Genomic DNA, 22,404 nt, shown 5'->3' on the forward strand with positions numbered 1-22,404 from the left:
TATATATATATATATCGTATAGTATCGCGTTCAATCACGCACCGCGGCCTTTTTTCGATCTTCCACCTAACCTTTTTTTTCTTTTTTACAATTCTTGGAGAAACTTTTATTCAACTAGGCATCCTCATTCGATCTGGAAAAGCATCGTACGGGTATCGGTCGGTCGATTATCAATCCTAGCTATTCGCCTCGTCTTTGTTCTTCGAAGTAAGAAGAATTATTCTCTCTCTCTCTCTCTCTCTCTCTCTCTCTCTCTCTCTCTCTCTCTGAGTNTATTTTCTCTCTCTCTCTCTCTCTCTCTCTTCGTTTCGATAGACTCGCGATAGAATTTTGGAATTTGGGGAAAAAAGTGAGGGGGGAGAGGGGAGGGAGATTGGAAAGAGGGGGAGAGAGGGAGAGTCGTTGGATAAGAGAACGGTTGGCGATAAGATGGACGATAAAGCGTCGCAATTGCGAGCACGCCACCTGTCCGAGCACGGGCCCGTTGGCGGAAAACCGTTGCCTCGATTAAACGTCGGTTGGCCCGGTTGGAGCGGGTCGCTTTCCTCCTCGCGCCAAGCGAAACGAAACGGAACGAGCGGAAGGAGAGGGAGGGAGGGAGGGACACGACTCTTCCTCCGCGCTGATTTTCTAGCTTCTTAGCAGGTGCGACGCTTCATCGTTGACGAAAGGAATATATTAGATGCGCGAATAAGTTCCTCCCCCTTCTTTTTCACGATCGTAACCGAATTCGAATTACTTCCCAATTCGTGACGCTGTCCTTTCTTTTTAAAAAGAATCGCGACGAGAGAAGCATCGTTCGCGTTCCAGCTTAGGAAATCGGCTGTTCAAGCTACTGAAATGATTTATACGCGCCATTGGAAGAAAACGCTGTATCGATGACTTAATCAGCGAGCAGCCTTCGTTCCTCGGGGATGGAATTTATAATTGACCGACTAAGTTGGGAAAAGTTGTAGAGAATGAAAGTGAAAGTACTTTAAAATCTTGAATTTGGAAAATAAAAAGGGTTGGAAAAAATTATAGAAAATGAGGGTGAAAGTATTTTAAAATCTTGAATTTGGAAAACAAAAAGGGTTGGAAAAAATTTTAGAAAATGAGGGTGAAAGTACTTTAAAATCTTGAATTATAGAAAATTATAGAAAATGAAAGTACGTTAAAATCTTAAATTTGGAAAACAAAAAAGGTTAGAAAAAGTTATTGAAAATGAGGGTGAAAGTAGTTTAAAATCTTGAATTTGGAAAACAAAAACAGAAAGAACTTAAACTTAAGACCTAATACATATTAGGTGCGCTTTCTTTTTTTCATACGAAATGAATGCACAATATTTGTTGTTTAAGGTTGATTCATTGCGTTACATATGAACCATTCTGTTCTATCACCTTCTTTCATCTCTTATTATTTCCTTTTTCCAAAATTATTGGGGTTTATTTACAAAATATTCCTCGAGGTGCGTTTTTATTTCACAGATTAGAACCGTTTATCATGGAGAGAATTTTCGACAGGAACAAATAATCAAATCCAGTCCTAATCAAACAGCTTTTCTTTTACAGAGTTCTTTGGGGGATGGGAAAGATTATATAGAATAAGGGTGATATAGTGAAAGTATTTTGAAACAGTAATCTTCTACCCGATTATATAATAAAATCTTATTATATACATATTATATAATAAAATTATATAATAAAATCTTGAATTTGTAAAAAAAAAGGGAGAAAAGAACTTATTCACACACCTAATATATATATATATATATATATATATATATATATATATATATTAATCCTTATTTATTTTTATTTATTAAGAGTAATCGATTGGCAGGAAAATTATGGGCCAACCCATAAATCCTTCCCGCTAATTAGAACCACCAAACGTTTAGCCTTTGATACCCGATTCCGTCTTGTTCCTCTCCAACCCACTTCGAAACAGTCTCCGGAGGGAGGAGTCGCGTTTCCTCAACGTTTCCTCCCCGGGCCTCGTCAACGTTTCGTCGAGAGAGGTGTTTTACCTCTCCCGTTCCCGAACGCGTCTCGACTCTCGAAGAGCAAGATCGCTATCTCTCGAGGTCCCCTCTTTTATCGCGGGGCCGTGCGAAAGGAAGTCCCGGTCACGGCTCGCCTCCTCCTCCTCCTCCTCCTCCTCCGCCTCGGCCAACCCCTCGATAAACCCCTTAACCGATTCTCTCCTTCCGCTCTCTCCCCCTCCCTCTCTCTCTCTTCATCGCGATTCCTCTCCAGGAATAGGTCGGAATCTCGAAGAGGAACCGCAACCACCGCGGGGATTCCATCCTCGTCCCGGATCCGAATTACTACTACGTACATCGATATGGAAATTTCCGTGTTAAGCCTCGAATCCTTCGAACGGCTTTCGCCACTCCGTTAACGACTCGAGCGCCGTCCTCGGCGACGAGAGGAGTAAGACAACGGAGCGAGTTTATTTATCGCGATATAATTAATAACGTTGCCATCCTGCAAAAGGATTAATTACAAGATCCCCTGTCTCGTTTATCCGTGACCGATTTGGATCTCTCCCTTCTTCCTTGTTTCTTTCCGATCTTATCTATAGATAGATAAGAAAAGTGGTTGCAGTTCAAGAAAATTCGAAAGAAGATACAAAGCGGTATCGGTGTCGGATCATTTTCATTCTCCCGAAAAAGAATTATCCATCCTTCGTACGTTTAGAAACGGTTGGTTTATTTATCGTTTATGTATCGGTTGAGCGAATTGAAGCTCGGGTAAGAAAGGGAGGGGATGAATTTCGGTCGTAAAACGCGGTTATTTTATATATATATATATATATCTTGTGTATACGAGGCGCCTTCGAACAAACTGGGAACCGTCGATTCGTTACGAGAGGTCATCGTTTATTTGCACGACGAGCGAATATCGAATATCGCGTAATTGCTAGCATAGCGCCCTTCCCCCTCCCTCCCGCCCGTTAAACGATATATAAAATCGAGCAAGATCGATCGAATTACCTTGGAGAGACATCCCTCCTCTCGGAGTAATTGCATCGAACTGCGCGATCCCTTTGATCAACTCCCCGCCGAACATTCTCGCTTCCTCTCAGGTTGGCGGGAATTCTCAGGAGGAAACGGAGAGATGGAACTTTGTTTGATACTCGACGGAGCGAACTTGGAATTTTTACGCGACGTTCTCCCGCCTGTCCCTCCCGCGGTGGTAAAGAAAGGTTGCTCTCGAGAGGAAGGGAAGGAGAGGGGAGGAGGAGGAGCCGCCGCGATCGAGTATGCAGGCGCCGCAAAGCAAACTTTTCCAATCGAGCGGAAACTTTATTCTCGTAATTAAACCCGGCCGAATACTTAATGGATCCGCGCCGATCCTCCCATAGTCAATCCTCGCATACCGTTCCACTCCTCTCCCTTTTCGATCGACAGAATGATATTCATCGTAGGCCGAATTGGGGGTCAAGATCGTCCCTCGGATTTTCCACGAGGAAGCTCGATACAGAGAGAGGGAATTTAGTTTCGCGCGAGAGCGTGTAACGAAGAGACGTCGAGGGAGCTGTTTCGCCTAATTTAAACCTGGAAATCACGAATCCGGCACACGAGAAACGTAAATCGTGATCAACGATTACACGCTCGTTAATAAGCCAGCGAGAGTATCATCTAGTTCGCGCGACATCTTTCTCATTTTTCAATAGAGAGGACTGGATTTGGTTCGAAAAAAGAAAAAAAGATCGCGATCGTCTATCTCGAGGAGAATGAGGAGGAGGAGGAATTTATCGAAGGCGTGTCCTCGCGGAAGGAAGGTTTTTGTCGCGTCTCGCTGGTGGACGAGAGATCGCGGAGCGTTACAAGGAAGGAGGAGGTAGGAGGGGGTCTGCGGCAAACGGAATGCCGTAAATCTCATGTAAATTCGGGCCGCCGCTTGATTTGCAAGCACAATGCCAGACAATTGTACGGGTCTACCATCGAGCGGCCGGATGCGGAGTCTGCGAGTTTCTCTCTCCCTCTCTCCCTCCATTCCGTGGTTAACTTCTCCCGTACACCCGTCCTCGCACCTCTACATATCTCCCTCTCTCTCTCACTCTATCTATCTAAACGTTTTAACGATCGTTTTCTCCTTCTTCCCTTCCTTCCTTCCTTCCTTCCTTCCTTCCGTCTCACTCGTTCCGATTTTCATCGCGTCACGCAGCGCCGATACAGAAATACGCGCCTCGCCTCGCCTCACCTCGCGGATAAAAGAGCGGGGAGGGATTCATCGCGGTCGAATCGTCTCTCGTAAAACGTTGTCGCGAACGAAACACCGCGTGGGCAGATAGCAGCGCCACGTCACCGCGGTCGGTCGAAACGCGCGCCAGTAATTTCACCGCGATACCTGCCTCCTGCTTAACGACGGTTGCGCATCGTTGAGCGTCCAAAGAACAGAGAGAGAAGAGAAGAAGGAGGAGGAGGAGAAGAACGAACGTGTCTCGGCGGATCAATCGTGGCCCGTTCTCGAAAGGAGGAAGGAGGGGAATAATATAGTTTTGTTTTCCACGAGGAAGTGGCGCGAGAAACAAACGAATTCGATTCGACTATTTGGAGTTGGAAAGTTTTGGAGGAGCATGGAGGCATGCGCGAGAACAGCGTCTTCTCTCTCTCTCTCTCTCTCTCTCGAGCTTCTTCGTCTAACGCGTTGAATCGGGAGAAACGGTCGCATTTAACCGTTGGCTATCGAGGTGGCGGCAACGCGCGGTGCCTTCTTCCTCCCTTTTCCATTTCGTTCCGCTCTCGAAGCGGCCTCGTGGTCGTCCTTCCTGCTCAGTCGCCGATCTCGATCCCGCGAGCTGCATCGTCGGCGACCCTCATCGTCATGACGATCTCCGACGAGACTTCGTCCTTGGAGATTCATGCGCGCGCGTGAAACGTCGCGTCTCTTTTTTTTTCGTTTCGATGCAAGATCTGGAGAGATTCTGGAAGAACCGCGAACGATAAAGTGTGAGTTTTTGGCGGACGTGAGATTGTTTGAACGATCGGAAGAAAGGAAATGACGAGGAGGCATCGTTGGATTTTGCTCGCGCTGCTCGCGATTACCGTAGGTGAGTGAAATATATTCTTTCGTGTCTTGCCGGGGAGATCGGTTATTCGATTCAACAGGTCCCCTCCCCTCCCTGCCATTCTCTTTTCCCGTGGATCTCGCGCGATCCATTTCGCGAACGAGTCGACTATGCTACTACATTCGAGAAGGAGGATGGATGGATGGACAGATGGATGGATGGATAGATGGACGACGAAAAGAGAGAGGAAGAGGAGGAAGGGATTTTGGTGGAAAGCGAAAGGTGGGTTGGGGGAAAGTTGGGTCGCGGCCAAAATGCATGGACATGGATAAGGTCCAGCAGAGTTTCGCGAGAAGGGGGAGGAGATGACGTGGATTATCGGGAAAAGGGGGCGGAAGTCTTCTCTCTCTTTTCGTATATATATATTTGGATGGCGTTGCGAATGTTGCCGCGTCAGGAATACGCGTTCCTCGACAATGCAAAGCGGATTTTCTTCGAACTAGTCGGGTTTCCTCGTAACCCAAATAACGCGATTTATACGGATTACTTGTTTTGTTTTTTCGTAAAAATTCACCCTTTTTGAAAGCGTCGAGATGATTTCTTTCTCTCTCTCTCTCTCTCTCTTTTTGTCTCTGTTTTTGTGCTTCAAAACGATAGCTATCTATCAAAAACGATGACAATTCTTTGTTTCTCGAGAAGAATTTCGATCCTATTTGTTCGTTCCGAGGAAATAACCCGATTTACACGGGTTACTTGTTTCGTCAATTCATAAAAATTTGTTCGTAAAAACCCTTTTTGAAAATGTCAAAGTAATTTCTCTCTCTCTCTTTCTCTCTCTCTTTCTCTCTTTTTTGCCTGTTTCAAAATGATAGTTAACGCCACGTAGCAAAAACGATGACGATTCTTCATTCGAGGAGGAAATAACGCTATTTATACGGTTATTTGTAAAAGTTCTTTCGTAAAAATTCATGGAAACATCGATTTCTTTCTTTCTTTTGCCTGTTTCGCAACGATATCAGTCGATGTCATCTACCAAAAAAAGGCGATGACAATTCTTCGTTCCTCGAGATGGGCGGATTTCGATCCTATTCGTTCTCGTTTCACTTCGAGGAACGACGTTGACGCGGCCGGGTTTGATTTCCACCTGTGCAACCTTCCCCGATATCCTCTGTGTTGCCGGTGCTGGAAAGGGAAACGGTATAATTCGAAGCTACGCATTAGCCTGATTAAAAGGCTTGCAGCATAGAGAGGGAGGGGGAAGGCTTGCGTTTAATAGCTTGCGTTTCCGGAAAGGGAGGGAAGGTTTCGGTAACGCATCACCATCTCTCTCTCTCTCTCTCTCTCTCTCTCTCTTATATCAGATTTTGCTCGAATACGCGCGTCGTCGCGATTTCTTCTCGCTTCTCGGTTCTTTTACGGATTGACCGCTATAAAAAAAGTGCGAGAAAAAAAAATATATATATATATGAAGCAGAAGAAATAACCGTTGAAATTAAACTCTTTCGAAGTCGATTCGAGTCCTCCTCGAATTTTTCTTTCTCTTTTTTTCCAAAAATTTCTGGTGCGAAGGCGAGTCGATCCAAGTCGAAGGTGGATGGAGGTGTGCCGCGAACTTTCCAAGATGGGATAGAAAAAGAAAAACCGAGCGGAGCGTGCGCGTATTTAGACGCACGGACCGAGAGGACGGTGAAAAACGGTGGCTTGTCCACCGTGGCTTCCCCCTCCGCTCCCCACCCCTCCCTTCCTCCCAAGTTGGCAAAGGCGTTAGGCGGTTAAACGGTTAACCGTGGCCCCCGCCAATACGGTAAGTGCTAAATTAAATTCAGCGGAACGAGAGCGAGCAGGCCGCGCGCGTTCAATCCGGACGCCGCCGCTCGAAACCAACGCAAATAAAAAATATATATATATATGTATATATTATATATACATATATAGAAAAATACATATAGGAAGCGAAAGGTAGTGGAGGAAAAGGGGTATTCTACGGACGAGCGAGGACAAAAGAAGGGGGAAAAATAGGCGAGAGAGAGAGAGAGAGAGAAAGAGAGAGACGGCGCTGCGCGAAAATTAGTTTTTCCCGTTAATTGGAGCGAGGGTACGGAGCGAGGTGTTCATCCCGCGTAATTGGATTCACGTGCACGCGTGTTCCTTTCGCGATCAAAGCCGCCAGGAACGCCTCGTTGTCCGATTTCCGCCTCGTTTCCGCGACCACCCACCCTCTCTCTCTCTCTCTCTCTCTCTCTCTCTCTCTCCATCGATGATTTAAGCAGGTAGCATCGATAGCGCGATGGTGGTTACTCGTGTAGCGGGGAGGAGGGGAGGGGGAGGAAAATACGCCGCTGGCCGGCGGCCAGCTCGCAGCCTCCGTCGCACCCTCTCGCGAGACGCGTCTCACCCGGCCTATTTATGGTTCCCCCGGATTTATCGAGGTTGGAGGCAGGGAGGGAGGGAGGGTCGGTTGGCTGCGAAAAGAACCGCGGTGAAGGGTAGAAGGCGGGGGAACGTGGGGGATCACGCGATTCCGCAATCGCCTTATCGCGTCCAAGCAAAGTGAAATTATCCCACGTGAACCCCTTGTCGTCGATTACGCGCTCGTGTCGCGAGAAGGAGGGAGGAGGAGGAGGAGGAGGAGGATGAGGAGGGGAAGGAGGAGGTCCGCGACACCTTTTCCCCTTCCTTCGAGCGTTTCGAATCTTGGAATTTCGTTCCATTCTAGTTCCATTCCAGTTTCCCTACGGCTTCCCTTTGACGGAAGTGGAGAGAGTTCGGGCCGGTGACCAGGGGGGCCAGGAAGAAGAGGGGGGGGAAGCGTGCAAACGGGAGCCGGAAGAAGGTTTTTCGCTGCTCGTTAGCGCGTATCGATTTTCTCCTCCTCCTCCTCCTCCTCCACCAGCACTCGCTAGAGAATTTTACCCGACACGCGTCCCGTGCATTACGCTAATGTCTGGTCACGGAGTTAACGCGAGAGGGGGAGGGGGGAGAAAGAGGAAACGAATCCCTTTCAGCCGCGTGCACCGAGAGAGAGAGAGAGAGAGGGAGAGGGAGATTCCTAAAAGGATCGCGAGACATTTCTCTAGCTTTCCACAAAAGGTAATTAAGCGTCTTCCCCGAAGGGCGGCAAAGCTTTCGAAGGGAATCGAGTGTAATAATCGTAAAAAAAAGGAGGGGGGTAGTCGATGCACGGATCTTGGAAAAAAGAAACTTTCCAAAATTCGAACGATCGTCGTTTTCTTCTTCTTCTTCTTCTTCTTCTTCTTTTTCTTCTTCTTCCTCGACAATGTTCTCAAAATTGGGGAGGAGATAATAGATGGAAACGAGATAATTCGACGCTCGTCCGTCGTTCCATCCAGTTCTTCTCTCGAAAACTGTTCGTTTGAACGGGAGGGAGGGAAGGAGGGAGGGAGGGAGGGAGGGCGAGCCGAGCACGAGGGGCAAATACCGTGTACGGAACGATATTATTCGCGGATATTTTTTCAACGAACCGCGTGAAAGGAAGAAAGAAAGGAAAAAAGAGAGAGAGAGAGAGAGAAAAAAAGAACCGTTCGCGTAGCAGTGGCTCCCGGTTAATACGATTACGAGGCGAGCTAGAAACGAGCGAAACGGGCCGAGTTAAATTTACCCGCGAAAATTCTGGCCAAAGCCAGATATATCCGCGCTCCAATATTCGTTTCCCCGCGTTTCGTTTATTCCGCTCGTATCGTATTCTTGTATCGAACAAAAAAAAAAAATCGTGCCAGACGTCGTCTCCATCGTCGTCGTCGTCGTCGTCGGTTAAGAAGCGATAAGTTTTTCCGCGAGGATCGGTGTTTGGCGAAGGTAGCCGTTAAGGATATTCCGATATCATATGAATGCTCGTTACGAGCTCGGCCAAGAGCTGGTAACATCGCTTGGAACATTGCTCTCCCCTTCTCCCCCCTCCCCCTTTCCGTTTCGAATATTCGTTCCGACTCGACAACCGGCCACCGCGTTTCCGATCGGATTTCGATTCCGGGTCGAGTCGAGTCGAGTCGTGGCTTCTTCCTCTTTATTCCTCTTTTTCCAAACCGCCCGTTTCTCGACACCCGTCCCAGACTTTGGCCGTCGTTCAATTCGTCCCCGAGTTTCAGAAATCGGTCTCGAATTCTCTGTTTCCCTCCAACTCGGTTAAGAAACGCGAACAAAAGAGAGAGAGAGAGAGAGAGAGAGAGAGAGAGAGAGAGAGAGAGTCGAAGGTTCGAGTTTAATCGGAAAAACGGGGACAGAGGGGGAGGGGAAAAGGAGGAAAGGACACGGGACACGGGTGACAGGATGGAACAGTTTTCGAGGGAAAGCGACCGATTCTGCGGCGGGGTGCACCCCCTCGAGGGGGAAGAACGATCGACGTTTGCACGCGGTTCGGTGACCCTGGCTCAATCTCCAGGCAAATTGAATTCTTTTTAAAGATCAAAGAGAGCGATATATAACCTATATAACCGGCTATATAAGCTCAGCTACGGGACGACGACGGTAGTACGGTATACTCCCTCTTCCGCGCGTTATCGACTTATATATACATATATATATATATATATATGTATGTATACGCGCGCACAGAGGAATTCGTTTTTCTTGCGGCCACTCTCCGTCCCTTCCCCTTCCCACTCGGAATCTATTCCACGAGGGAAGGGGGAGAATAACTCGTGCTATTAAAAAATGCCAGAAAAGGAAACGGATCCAGTTCCAGCTGCACCGAAAAATCAATCTTTCGATCCTCTATTGTCGATCTCACTCACCTTCGCGACAATCGCGACGTCGCGTTTCAGAGCGGAAGCTCAGAGAGAGAGAGAGAGAGAGAGAGAGAGAGAAACGAAACTCGCGTTTCCTCCAGTGCCATTAACCCGAACGGCCCGTTCTCACGGCCTCTCGTCGCGTCCCTCGATTACGTCGTTCCCTATTCCCTATCCAAGCGGACACGCCACCCTCCCCGCGTATCCTTCCTTCGCCACCGCGTATCCGCGAACGCGGGGATTTACGAGATTCGAGGGGGTTCAACCGGGCGGGCCGCCGGCTTCTTGGCTCGGTTCCCGCTCCATATAAATTGTACGGCCGTCGGTTTGCATCCTGTGTTTTCCTTTTTTTGCCTCCCCCCTCTTCCCCCCCCTCCACTGTTTTCTCTCTTTGTTGGAGAGGAGGACAACACGCGCAGGACAACAACAATAACAAACGACGACCGACGACGATGACGACGACAATAACAACGACCGACCCGGATCCGAAGCGTGGCCGGTCGCGGCGATACCGTAACTCGCATCGAGGTCATCGAGGGAGAGAAGGGAGGGAGGGGAGGTGTGGAACGACGAGCGGAGCGCGAAATAGTGTGAGGCGAGGAGGGGCGGGGAGAGAGGGGAGAGAGTTTTGTTTTTAGGAATTACGAGAGGACGGGGGAGGAGGGGGGGGGGGGGGGGACCTCGGTCGGTGACGGAGAATGGCCGGGGCACGTTTTCAATTAAGCCCATAATTACGAATTCGATGGGAATATGGCCGGTATATGGGAGGCGCGTGCGCTCGCCTCGTCGACGTAATTAGAGCCTCGATATTTATGCCCCGAGCATTAACCCGTCGTTCCGTCGTTTGGCGGAAGGAAAGAGAGAGAGAGAGAGAGAGAGAGAGAGAGAGAGAGAGAGAGAGAGAGAGAGATTTTCTGCCGCGGTTCGACGCGGAATAATATCGATATATATATATATATATATATACGCGTTCAAATTTAATAGAACCGAATTCTCCTCCTTGTTCCCCTCCCCCCCTTTCCCACTGCCCACTCACTTTTCTTTATTATCACGGCACGGGTGGTCGACGAACGGCCGGTGGCGGAAAAACTCGCGCAACATCTGTCGAGCACGTGTGGAACGCGCGTTACGCGCAACGATACACGCGTGGGGAGCAAGCTGAAAATGTTCTTTTCGTCCCTCTCTCCCCTCTCCTCCTCTTTTCCTGTTACGGAAGTCGATCTCAGACTCGCGTCTCCGAAAACTCGTTAAACCGAGTCGAATTACATCGACAAGTTGGAAAATCTATTCCCTGTATAAACCCATTTACGAATCGGAAACGCGTAACCAACCAACGAAACCTTCATTTCCCGTTCCGGCCTAGAGGTATTTCGAGAAGCTTTCCTCCTCCACTCTCTCCTCCCATTTACTTAACTCATCCGTCGCGATCCTCGTATTTACAATTCAGCTTACGTTACGTGTTATTCCAGAAGTAAAAAACAATTTTTACATCGATGTATACGTTGGATATAATATTCTGGATTCTACGTGTGATGGTAGAAACGAAAAAGCGAAAATCGAATTTAGTAATTTTCCTTCGAAATTAACGGCGATCGAATCGGCGGTGAACGCGGAAGAAGAAGAAGTTTGAGCGCTCGCGACACGCGCGAGGAGAGGGGGGAGAGGATTTCCCAGTCGAGAGAAAGAAATTGTATCCGAACGAGGGAAACCACGAGCGTAAGGCGAAACCACTAGCCTTGGCCACGCTCGAACGAGATCGCGTCGTCGTCGTCGTCGTCGTCGTCGGGTGTAACTTTAATTCCCCGATTATCCCGCATTGCCCCGTTACACGGTATTACCTATGCAGCTCGTCGTTGTCCCCCCTCCTCCCGCACACCTTCCGTTCTTTCCCACAATCCGCCGTTCTAATGGACGCCGTTCTTTGTCTCCCGTCTCAAGGATCGGAAGGACGGAATGGGGAATCGGTGGCTTATCGCGGTCGTGGAACGAACAAAGAGGCGACTCGAATCGTTGTAAACGTTGCGGGAAAATTTCTTAACCGAGGACGTAACGGAGATAGCGCGGGTCCCAATTTTACTGGCCGGCTTCGGTTAACTAGCCGTCCAATTATCCGTGACAATAGCATCGCTGCCGCTCTCTTATTCTTTTTCTTATTCCTTCTTTTTCTTCTTCTTCTTCTTCCCCCCGTGAACCATTCGCCTCTATCTTCCGGATCGAATTGCTTTCCCGTCTGTGTTATACGTTCTGTTTCGTTCCGTGCAGACGACGAAAACGATGTCTCTTCAGTTTCGATTCGATCGGTGATGTCAGACATCTTATGAAATATCCATATCAAGCAATCCCTCAACGAACAATCTTCTCTTTTGTGCTCTTCTTTTTTTTTCAAGCAACTTTTTCCACCCGCTTCTTCCTCTTTATCCTTCCCTCCCTTTAATTTCGAGGCAACTTTCCTCGTGTTTCCCCTCTCCCCTCTCCCCTGGTCTGGTGCCGCCCAGTTTTTCGGTCGAGGCTAACCGTTTTACCCCCTCTGGACATCGTTAACGCGGGATACCTACCTTCCCGTCCAAGTTGGAACTTGGATGGACAGCCACGCGGAAGTCGCGGAAACGAGGGAACGAGGGAGTGGAAAGAGCTTAGAAAAGACCTAACCTGAGCGGACAAAGAGAAAGAAAGAGAAAGAAAGAGAGAGAGAAAAAGAGAGATCGTACGGTAAACACAGAAGACCCGCAGAAGACGATGCGGGAAAATAGAGACAGAAGGGTAAGTGACACGGAAAGAAAGGGATGGAGAGGAGAAAAGTGAGTGTATGACCCCTCTTTTTTATCTTTATTCGTGAGCTCGTTTACGTAGCCACGATTAGAATTAACCTCTCTCTTTCTCCCTCCCTTCCTGCCTTTTTTGTTTCCTCTCCTCCAGGGAAAAAGTTTTTCTTCCGTCAAAGAAAGAAAGAAAGAAAGGAAGGAAGAAAGGAAGGAAAGAAGGTCGATCGATTTAGGAGACCCGATCGATCGAGAACCGATCGTTCAAATTCTATTACGGGCTATCTTTGTAACGGCCGCGAACGCCTCTTTTTCGTGCTCGAATCGCCGCCGCGTTGAGAACGGGGCCGGCGTTTTAAACGGGGTACGTCTCCGGGGGATTTTTGCCAGGCCAGAAATTCCCGATTATATTACGGAACGACCACGTTCCACCCGCTATCTCCGTTAAAAGGATCGACGTTTCCCCTTTGAACCCCTCCCTCCCTCCCTCTCCTTTTATGCAGATGATCGTAATTTCCATAATTGTTTGTCCGACTGTTTTCGCCAAAAGCCCCGTCGTCGTGTTCGGTTTCTTTGACCGAAGAGTCAAGTCATCGTTGTCGTCGAGTCCTGTTCCCCGTGGCCCGATCGTTAAAATTAAAAAGCATCCAAGAAAACGAAGAACAAGAAGGGAAACGCGAATTCGAATCAACGATGCAACGAAACGACAAAGTTTTAGCTCGACTCCACGGCGTATAATCCAACCAACGAGCAAGTACGTTTACACAAAAGCTGGTGATCTGAAGGGCGAGTCCATTGTCGGAGAGTTGTTGACATAAACGTCCTTCCCCTCCTCCGAGATATCGAATTACTACTCGCCTTCTCTCCTTTCCCCTCTCCCTTCCCCACGTCCTGTCTCTGTAAATCCTCGCGGTGTGACGTTTCCATCGTCCGTGTGAGGAACGCTCCTTTCGTCCCATCGATACACGTACACACACACATACATATATATATACACATTATTTCGCGCGTGCTTCGAAATATCGGCTCTCGAGAATCGCAAATGTTGACGCTTCTCATTACTCTACTTTATAAAAGCGGGAAGCGTTATAAAAAGAGGATCGTTTCTCTCGTCGTTCTAGTTGATTAATTTCGACGATAGAGGAGCGGATAGGATGAATAACTCTGTGCATATAATATCCGTGATTCGCGTTTTTATTGATTCGGGACAAGCAGGGGCCAGCACGCGTTCCATTTCTCCCCTCCCCTCCTCTCACTTTTTTCCGACGTCGTGTTACGAGGATACACGAGGACGAAACGCTGTCTCGTTTCGTCGCGACTCGTGACGAGGCGGCCACGAATGGTGGAACAGGTGGAATAGCGAACGATCGTTTCGATTACGCGGGAAAGACCGATGTTCAACCGGGCGGAAGATGGGGAAGGAGATAAAGAGCCGGGGTTAAGTTTGTCCTCGCTGAGGAGAAAGTTTACCTTTCGTTAAGTCAGAGTGGTCGCCACGGTTTCAAGGAGGGGGGCAGAGGAGGTTCAAGTCGCTGGCTCGAGTGACCCCTACCTTCGTCCCCTCTTAACGATTAACGCTCCTCTTCCTTTTATCATTCGATATTCCTCGATCTCTCGAGCGAATCGGTACGGGTTTTCCTCGCACTGCGTCTCTCTCTCTCTCTCTCTTTTTCTCGAGAAAGGAGGACGAAGTGAAAAATATACGTTGTGGGGCACAATGGGGCCGAATCTCGGATAAAATAGGATAAGATATCCCCCGGCCTCGTAGAGGTGCGTGTTGGTGGCGAATCGGTGTGGAGCCGAGAGGGAGGCGAAGTTATACGCCAGGATTACGAGATTGCCACCTGGGGATTACGAGGATAGCTCCCGGAACGTCCAATCTCAAGGATAAACACTTTCCTGCCACGTTCTTGCTCTCCGCTCGTCGCCTCTCGAGGCCTTCTTCGAACGATTCCCCTTCTTCCACGATTGTCCTATCGGACGACGACGGATCCAAACTTCTTCTTTCCTCTGCCTTCGCTCTCCTCCCTTTCCTAGAGAAAAGTCCTAGAGGGAGCAAAAGCGAAGAGGAAAAGAAGGAGGAGAAGGAGAAGGAGGAGTGGCTCGATAACAAGGAGGAGAACAAAGGAGAACATTGGAACGGGAGCTATATCCTCGAGCTATTCGACAAAACTAGTTTTATATATCGAGGTTACCACGGAGCACGGAGTCGTACGTCGTCGATATAACCGCTTCCTTCCTTCCTTTCTTCCTTCTTTTCTTCCCCGCCACCATTTTTAATTTCCTCCATCCTGCCACGCTCTCTTTCCATCCACGCTCCTTCCCTCCTCCCCTTACCCCGCTCGCAAGGATAAACTTCTTCGCTAAGGTTGATGCGCTCGAGCGTAACGATCTCCTTCGCTCGCCGTTCCTTGAACGCGAGGCAAGCGAGCTCGTTGGTTCGTTTTTTTCCCTCCCTCCCCTCCCTCGTCATCCGAGCAACCAACAACGCGCCCGATGAGAAAAGCTCAGGTCCCGGGGAAAAGTTGTGGGAAAATTTACGCGAGACACCCGGCTTCCTTTATAAAAACGGGCTGGCTTCGTTGATGACGATGATGATATTCGCGGTGAGGGAGGGCGAGCCGAAGGAAGAGAAAACTTTCGGTACGCATTCGGTTTAGTTTACAAACTGGAGAGTGGTAAACTGGTGGCCTAGTAGTAAGTCGCGCCGTTACTCGACCATAAACGCCCGGATTGCGTAACTTACGCGAACGCAACGCGAACCATAAATAAAAGGTGCTCGCGGCGTGGACGAGCATGGATCGTGAACGCGAGAACGTGTGGTAACGAGCTGCTACGATTTCGACTGTACAGTCTACTTTCTTTCGTCTTGAGAGAGAGAGAGAGAGAGAAGGGAAGAAAGAAGAAAAATTCTGAACGGAATCGACGTAAATAAGTAAGTACGGGGGTCTTTCCTTTCCCTTGTAAGGAAGGAAAAATCGTGGATAGGTTCGATTGGCGCCGAGCACAATGGTCCTCGTTGTTCGCTCGATTCACGGAACCAGGTTTGAAAAGAAGCGTTACGATTCTTCTCTCAACGTTCAACAATTCCTTCTTCTTCTTTCGGGGAAAAGGATGACGATGATCGAGCAAGCTTAGCTAGTTATTGGCCGCGAGGCTATCGATCGAGAGGAAGGGGGGATGGAGGGAGGGGGGTCAACGCTCGTAATAGGCTCGTAAAACGTCGAGCGGTTGGCGCGCACGGGGAACAATTAGCGGAGCCAGACTTTTCACGAGGACTTTGTTCGATATTATTCCATATATTGGCTGAAATTGGGAAGGTAAGAACAAGAGACTCTTTAACCTCTATTACACCTAGTCCGGTGCTTTATAATAACCTATTAGGTAGTCTCTCTCTCTCTCTTTCTCTCTCTCTTTCTCTCTCTCTTTGGATCGATTCATCTCGCGTGATTAGAGATGGAATAGGCTTTAGGTGGAATCGAGCGAAAGTAAGAAGCATCGATTAATCGCGCCGTTTAAAAGGCCGAAACGAAAGGGGACGAGAGGAAGGGAGAGGGGATAGGGGGGGGCCGAACGGGCGAGAAATCGAGTGGCGCGTTCCTTCGGCGATGAGAGAGGTGGTGTGTGTGAGTGTCCGGGAGTGGTGGCAAAGGTGGATTCTTCTCTCGGTTGGAAGTGAGTGAGTGTGAGGAGAGAAGGGGGGGGGGCGACGAAGACGGTGAAAAGAAAGACGGAGAGAGAAAGGCAGAAGCGAGCGACAGGAAGGGGGCGGAGAAGAGAATAGAGAGAGAAAGAGAAAGAGAGAGAGAAAGAGAGTAGGTAACAACGTGGTAGGAGCGGCAACCGGCTCCTACCGCTGGAATCCAATGGCGCAAAGCCAAGAATTTTCAGTTTTCATCGGGAATTTTCCGTCTCTCCTCCAGGTTTGCTCGTACAAAAACACGAAATGGGGAGGAGGGGGATCTGGAATGGAGAGGACCGAGAGCCGGGCAAACGGGACAAAAAACGAGGGAGAAGGAGAGGGTGAGGGAGGAGGATGTAAGAGAAGTCGGGAAAAATGGTTTGCAAAGTTCCGTGGTCCGAGGAGCACGCGATGGAAGAAGGAGCAACGGGGCACAAACTTACGGAGCATAGTTGTGTACACCATATTTTTCCTGGGCTGGGAAAAAAAAGAGGGCGGACGAGAGAGAGAAAAAAAAGGGGGGGAAAAAAAAAATTCGACGAGTCTATCCTCGTCTTGCTTTTTGAAAAGCGCCTGAACAACGAGAACGCGTAGTATTTGGAACACGAATATCCTCCTCCTTTTCCTCCTTCTCCTCCTCCTCCACCGAAAACTGCGTTCTTTTCCGTTCGACGTGAGAAACGATTCACTCGGAAAATTCTAGGCATCCTGTGCACTGGATCGTGCGACCCTGCCATCCTCGAGAGAAAACTCGGGGCGAACGTCGGGCAAAGAAAACCAAAGGGATTAAGCCCCGAGATTTTGTTCTCTTCGAACGATCGATTTGCAAGTTTAAAGAGCGCCCGTTTCTCGATACAACGTTGTTTCCCTTTCTCCTCAAGGGAAAATCCGTATCCTCGGAGAGTTAAGCAAAGCGTCTCGTATAATCCGCCAATTAGCCGGTTTCGTTAAATTTGCTTACCATTCCTCCAACTATTAATTAGTCGAGTAGACGTTGTCCAACGTTTAATCAACGGTTAACTTAATCCCCGTTCGTTTCCTTGTAAACGAGTGCACAAAAAAAAGGGGCTTCCTCGAGGTAATGATACTATGGCCTCGATCGAATCTTTCTCTCTCTCTTTCTCTCTCTCTCTTTCTTCGTGGAAGCCCTTTAAATCGGTTGGTCGAAGCGGCCATTGGAAAACTCGGGTGCTACGCTAATGCGCGGAGAGAAGAGTGGGACCGGTGTGACGGGTTCGCAGATGCGAGTCCCTCGGCCCTCCACGCGCCTCGCCAACCGCGAACGCACGCTCGAAACGGGTGCTACGATCCGAGGAAATCGGTGGATAACGGTCGATCTTGAGAGTTATCGATCTCCCCATTCCCTCCCCCTTTGTTCTTTCACTGGACGCTCGACCGGTGGATTCACGCATTTATAGTACTGGTTTAACGAGTGGTTTGACAAAACTCAATTGAAACTCGGTGTAAAGAAACGTGCAAAGCAAACTAAACTAGGGTAAACTAAAGCTCGTTTATCAAACGCGCTTATATTCGAATTTAAAGGGTTTCCTGTGGTTTCGAAAGAAACTGGTGCTCGAGCAGCGGGGGGGAAAAAAAGAAAGAATAGATTGCGAGTTATTCGCGAGTTTTCGAAAATCGAACGAGGCCCTGGGATCGTTTGGCTGGATTGATTCATCGCGATATCGATATCGTGTGACGCAACACGACGCAAATCCGCGAATAGCGGCTTAATCGCGCGGCGATACCCTCCCTCCCCCCCTCTCCTCTCCCATCTCGCGTTCGTGCACGAGGGCGCGCGCACAACGCACGCGGAAAACGTGGCGGATATCCGTGCAACAGGTGTCGGCGACCAACTTCTCTCGCTCAGTTTCGCAGGATACAGTTTCGGGAAGCGAAAGAGAGGCTTCGATAAGAGATGTCGAGAGAACTGCGTCGTGTTTTTCGATCGATCCGCGAGCCAACGTGTGATCGTGAGCCGAGAAGGTAGAAAAAGGAAGAGGAGGGGAAGGAGAAGAAGAAGAAGAAGAAGAAGAAAGAAGCGTTCTCGATGATAAATCGTCGCGATTTATTCTGTATGTGTCATCGCATTCTTTTTCGTTTCTCTTCCTACTCCTATTCTCGCGGCGTGTTTTCAAATTTAGATTTACGAGCGACATTCGCTCTAAAAAATGCGCTCGTTGCACAAAGTCTTGGAGGACGCTGCTCGAGCAAATATAATATATAGGTTCGTCTCCTTATCGAGGGTCCGGTTGCGCGATATTCGACGCGAGTTTCTTCCTTCGATCGGCCGGTTAATGCGAGTCTCGTGTCACGATTAGAGTCGGCTTCGATGCTTCGACTTTAACGAGCGAGCGGAGAAAAGAGGAGCGGAAAAAAGAGGAGAACGGTCTTAGCGTCTTGGTATACTTTCTAATACCGATGGTAATAACGATGAAAAAAACAAAAAAAGAAAGAAAGATAGAAGAAGAAGAAAGAAGGTACGATACTAAAAACGAGCGAATTCTCCTCGAATAACGTATATTCGAATGCGTGGAAACGGCCTCGATTTTTACCAGTTTCGATCGTGTGTGCCGTTGCTTTTGTTTCTAGTGGTCTTCGGTCGATTGGAGGGGGGACCGAGTTCGTTACGGTCGTAAACGAAGGCAAAGCTCGTTACTTTTTTCCGGCAGTTCGTCAAAACAACGGCGACGCGAGAGGAGGCGAGACTTCGGTGGCGAGGTCGAGAGCGTTTAGGTCGCTCGGTCACGTTCGACCACTCTCGAGGAGGGGGGAGAGGAGAAAAAGGAAAGAGAAAGAGAGAGAGAGAGAAAAGGGAAAAAAACCGCGAAGGGGAGACAAAGGAAAGCTTGGAAGCAGGAGGCTCTCTAAGCACGCAGCCACGCAGGCACGTAGGCACGCCAGCAGCGCGGAGATACGTACATTACGTATACGCGTGATGCGTGTTGCGCGTAGAAACGCACACCGGAGACACGTGATACAAGCTCGTATACGTATCCCACGCTACTTGGCCGGCGTTGGGAAGCGACTACGATGTCGGATCCTACCTACCAGTATCTATCTATCGTGCGTTTACGTACGTGTCTACGTACTCGCATTGTTTCACGGGGCGCAACGAGGCTCGTGCGATGGTGCGGGGGTCCCATCGGAAGTGTGGAAGGGACGAGAGGCGGAAAAGTAATGGAGAAAAGATAAACGAGACGGGAAATTTTCACGATAATTGGACAACGCATAGGCGTAAGAATACCGATATATCGTCTTCCTTATCGGTTAAGTCCCCAGAGACTTTGACTCGTGTCAGTCGAGGGAGACGCGAGAGGAGAGGTTTTCCCAAGATTCGATCGGTCCACATACACCACATACGCACACCTCTTAATTGCTCCCACTTTCTTATCTTTCGATCTCCCCTTCGAGATCCTGGTTGCCTGGTTGTTTCTTTTCTCAACGAGAGAATCTATGAGATCGTTTCATTTCGGAAAGAAAGAGAGTAGAGTGGAGTAGGTCGTCGTGCGATCTTTTCCGCGGAAACGCGACCTTCTTTCTTTCTTCTCTCGTACGCGAACGCATTTTCGGTCCGTACGGTTCGTATCTACTAGCGGAGTCTCGTTTTTGTTTCGCCTACGGACCATCATCATATCCATGTTCCATCGATCGAACAACGCCAATCGAAGAGAATTTTGACGGTGTTCGGTGTGGAAACTGTTCTGGTATCTGGCGTACCGTGACGCGAACAGGGTTAAATTTAACTTCGATCTTCTCTTAGGAAACGTTGAACCCAAGACCTTTCTCCCTCTTTCTCTCTCTCTCTCTCTCTCTCTCTCTCTCTCTCTCTCTCTCTCTCTCTTTCTCGTTCTCGTTCTCTTCCTCCTCCGTTCGTTCGGCTGGCCAGTCGCTTTTGCTCGAAAGCCCTCCGTCCTTCCTCGCTGTGGATTCGCCGTGGTTCGTCTACAAATATAGGTAGTGGTCAGAGTCCGCGATTCGCGCGCGGTTTTCGCTTCGAAACACCGGCCAGAGTGTTATTCCTGTCGAGTAACAGAAACAGCCGCGATATCCGGCTTTCTTAGTTATCCGGTGTTTCAACAACACGCCACGTGTTCTTTCTTATCGGCCTCTCGAAACCGACGTCGTTTACACGTTTCTTTCTCATTTCGTAAACGACCACGGTTTCGACCGATGCCCGCTCCCGCCGCATCTCATCTCGTCACGCCTTCCATTTTTTTTCCCGCCCTCGCTTTTAACGCCACGTCGAACACCGACAGACAGACAGACAGACCGACCGACCGACCGACCGACCACCGCTCGCCTCGCCAACACGAACTCCAGGAATGCTCTTCACGGTATACGTACGAGAGATAAGCGCTCTCGAGCCTGAGAGGAGAGAAAGAGAGAAAGAGAGAGAGAGAGTTTTTTGTCGTCGATCCACCGTTTTCTGCGGCCACGAAATGAAAGAGCCTCTTGTTACACGCGGCTCTCCCGGGGCCATGCGGTTTTACTCAGCTTCTCCTTTCTCGCGAGATGACGACCTTTTCCATCGTCTTCGACGCCCGAACCGGGACAGGGACCGTTGCGTTATACACGGTGTCCCAGAACAATCGAACGAAGAGAAGAAAATAATTCGTAATAATTCGTTTTCAAATGCCAGTTTTGTTTTCGCGTTTAATTTTGACAGAGAGAAAAAAGATTAAATAGGTGTGTTCACGTGAGCGTGAAACGGGGTCCACCCAATATCGGTATCGGACTAGCGGTATACGCGTAACGTCTCGTAACGCGTCCGATTCGAGGACGAGGTTTCCACCCAGGTTGGAAACCTCGTATTTGTTCGAGCAGCAGGCTACGCGTATCGCGGTGGACGCGAACGACGGCTGAGAGAATCAGGAATTCCAAGGTCGACGAAAGGCGGGGACGGTAGTAGTAGCGTGCAAGGAAAGCGACCGCGCTCGTATGGGGCGTAGGTGGATGCGTTCCATATACCGGCGGCTGGCATCGTCGTTGCTCGGCATCCATTTTCGAAGGCATCGCGCTCCGTCGCTTCGCCCATGGCGTCGCGATACGCCATGGAGAGAGAGAGAGGGAGAGGGAGAGGGTCGAGCCGACCGGTTTCGCGTCTGGACCTATTCCATTGTAGAGAGACCGAGACAAAAGGAGCGGTAACGGCTTAGCAAATATCTCGCGTCTCTGTTAATGGCGCGGGGCTTTTTACGCCCTCGCGATATTCGCCACTCCGTCTCGCCACTCTTCTCCGATCCGTGGCGCGTTTTCTAATCTTGGCCGCCAATTAGACCTCGAAAGAGAGTTCAATAGGGGAGCCGGAGCGTCGTTTGAAGCGAGGAATAATAGGGCGGTGTTAAAGAACGATACTTGGGAACGGGAAACAGTTCCGGGAATGGAAACGAGTTTTCTCTCTTTCTCTCTTCCTTCCTTTCTTTCTTTCTTTCTTTCGAGAGAGAGAGAGAGAAATACAGGGACACGATTTATGGAACGGATAAACGCAGAAACGTTGCTTCCACGATTAGGGGTTGGAACGTGATCGATCAACGATTCGACGACGCGGGGGAAGAGACACCTCTCGTTCGAAACGAAACGACGAATATCGTCGCCTCCGTGTCGAGCCGTGTCGATGGTGGAACAAAGGCTGGCGCCGATAACAACGCGTGCACGTGGTGGAATGGTAACGGTAAGAAAGTCGAGCGGAGAGCGGTGGCATTGGTGGCTGGGTCTGGAGGAGAACACAGTGTCGGGGCCTGATGCAGCGGCGTTGCCAGCTCCCGCGTGCCGAGGCGAAGGCTCGACGGTGTTGCGAGATCGGGGAAGTTGCGACGTTGTCGGACGTGACGTTGTTTGGAAGGTTGGAAAGCTGCGAACGGGCAGGAGAGCGCGGCCTACAACAGGTAAGAGGCGGCGGGGAGCGGGAGGGGAGGAGGGGCGGGGGGGGGAGAAGAATAAGAAGAAGAGGACGTGGGAGAGGGAGGACGGGCGCGTAGAAAAGAAGCTCCTGCGAGAGAGGTGGTGGAGGGAAGAGTGTGGCGGTGAGGGGTCGGAGCTCTCGGTCACCGGCACGACCGTAGCACGTAACCGCGCCGCGGCGGTGTTGCCGCTTCCTAGTGTAATTCCTCCTCCCCCTCGCCCCCTCGCTGCTGCCGCTTTCGGGGCCCGAGCCCGGCCTGTTGCTCCTCTCCCGGCTCTCTCTGTCAAGATCTCTCTCCACGATTCTCGTTTCTCGGTT

At 49.5% G+C, this 22,404-nt stretch overlaps 1 protein-coding gene across 3 annotated transcripts in view; it reads left to right on the forward strand.

Moving 5' to 3' along the window:
• The window catches only part of LOC122719706 (hemicentin-1), a 40,767-nt gene that overhangs the window by 8,384 nt on the left and 9,979 nt on the right, over positions 1-22,404 (forward strand). For 2 of the 3 annotated variants that reach the window (XM_043945757.1, XM_043945758.1), the window contains exon 1: positions 4,322-5,040. The exons of the other annotated variant lie outside the window; for it this stretch is intronic. In XM_043945757.1, the coding sequence (XP_043801692.1) occupies positions 4,989-5,040 (52 nt within the window). In that variant the 5' untranslated portion in view covers positions 4,322-4,988. Of the gene's footprint in view, positions 1-4,321; positions 5,041-22,404 lie in introns of those variants that run through there. 3 annotated transcript variants of the gene reach the window in all.

Source organism: Apis laboriosa, unplaced genomic scaffold (assembly GCF_014066325.1).
Source record: "Apis laboriosa isolate Shangri-la unplaced genomic scaffold, ASM1406632v1 scaffold9_cov152, whole genome shotgun sequence".
Lineage (NCBI taxonomy): Eukaryota > Metazoa > Arthropoda > Insecta > Hymenoptera > Apidae > Apis > Apis laboriosa.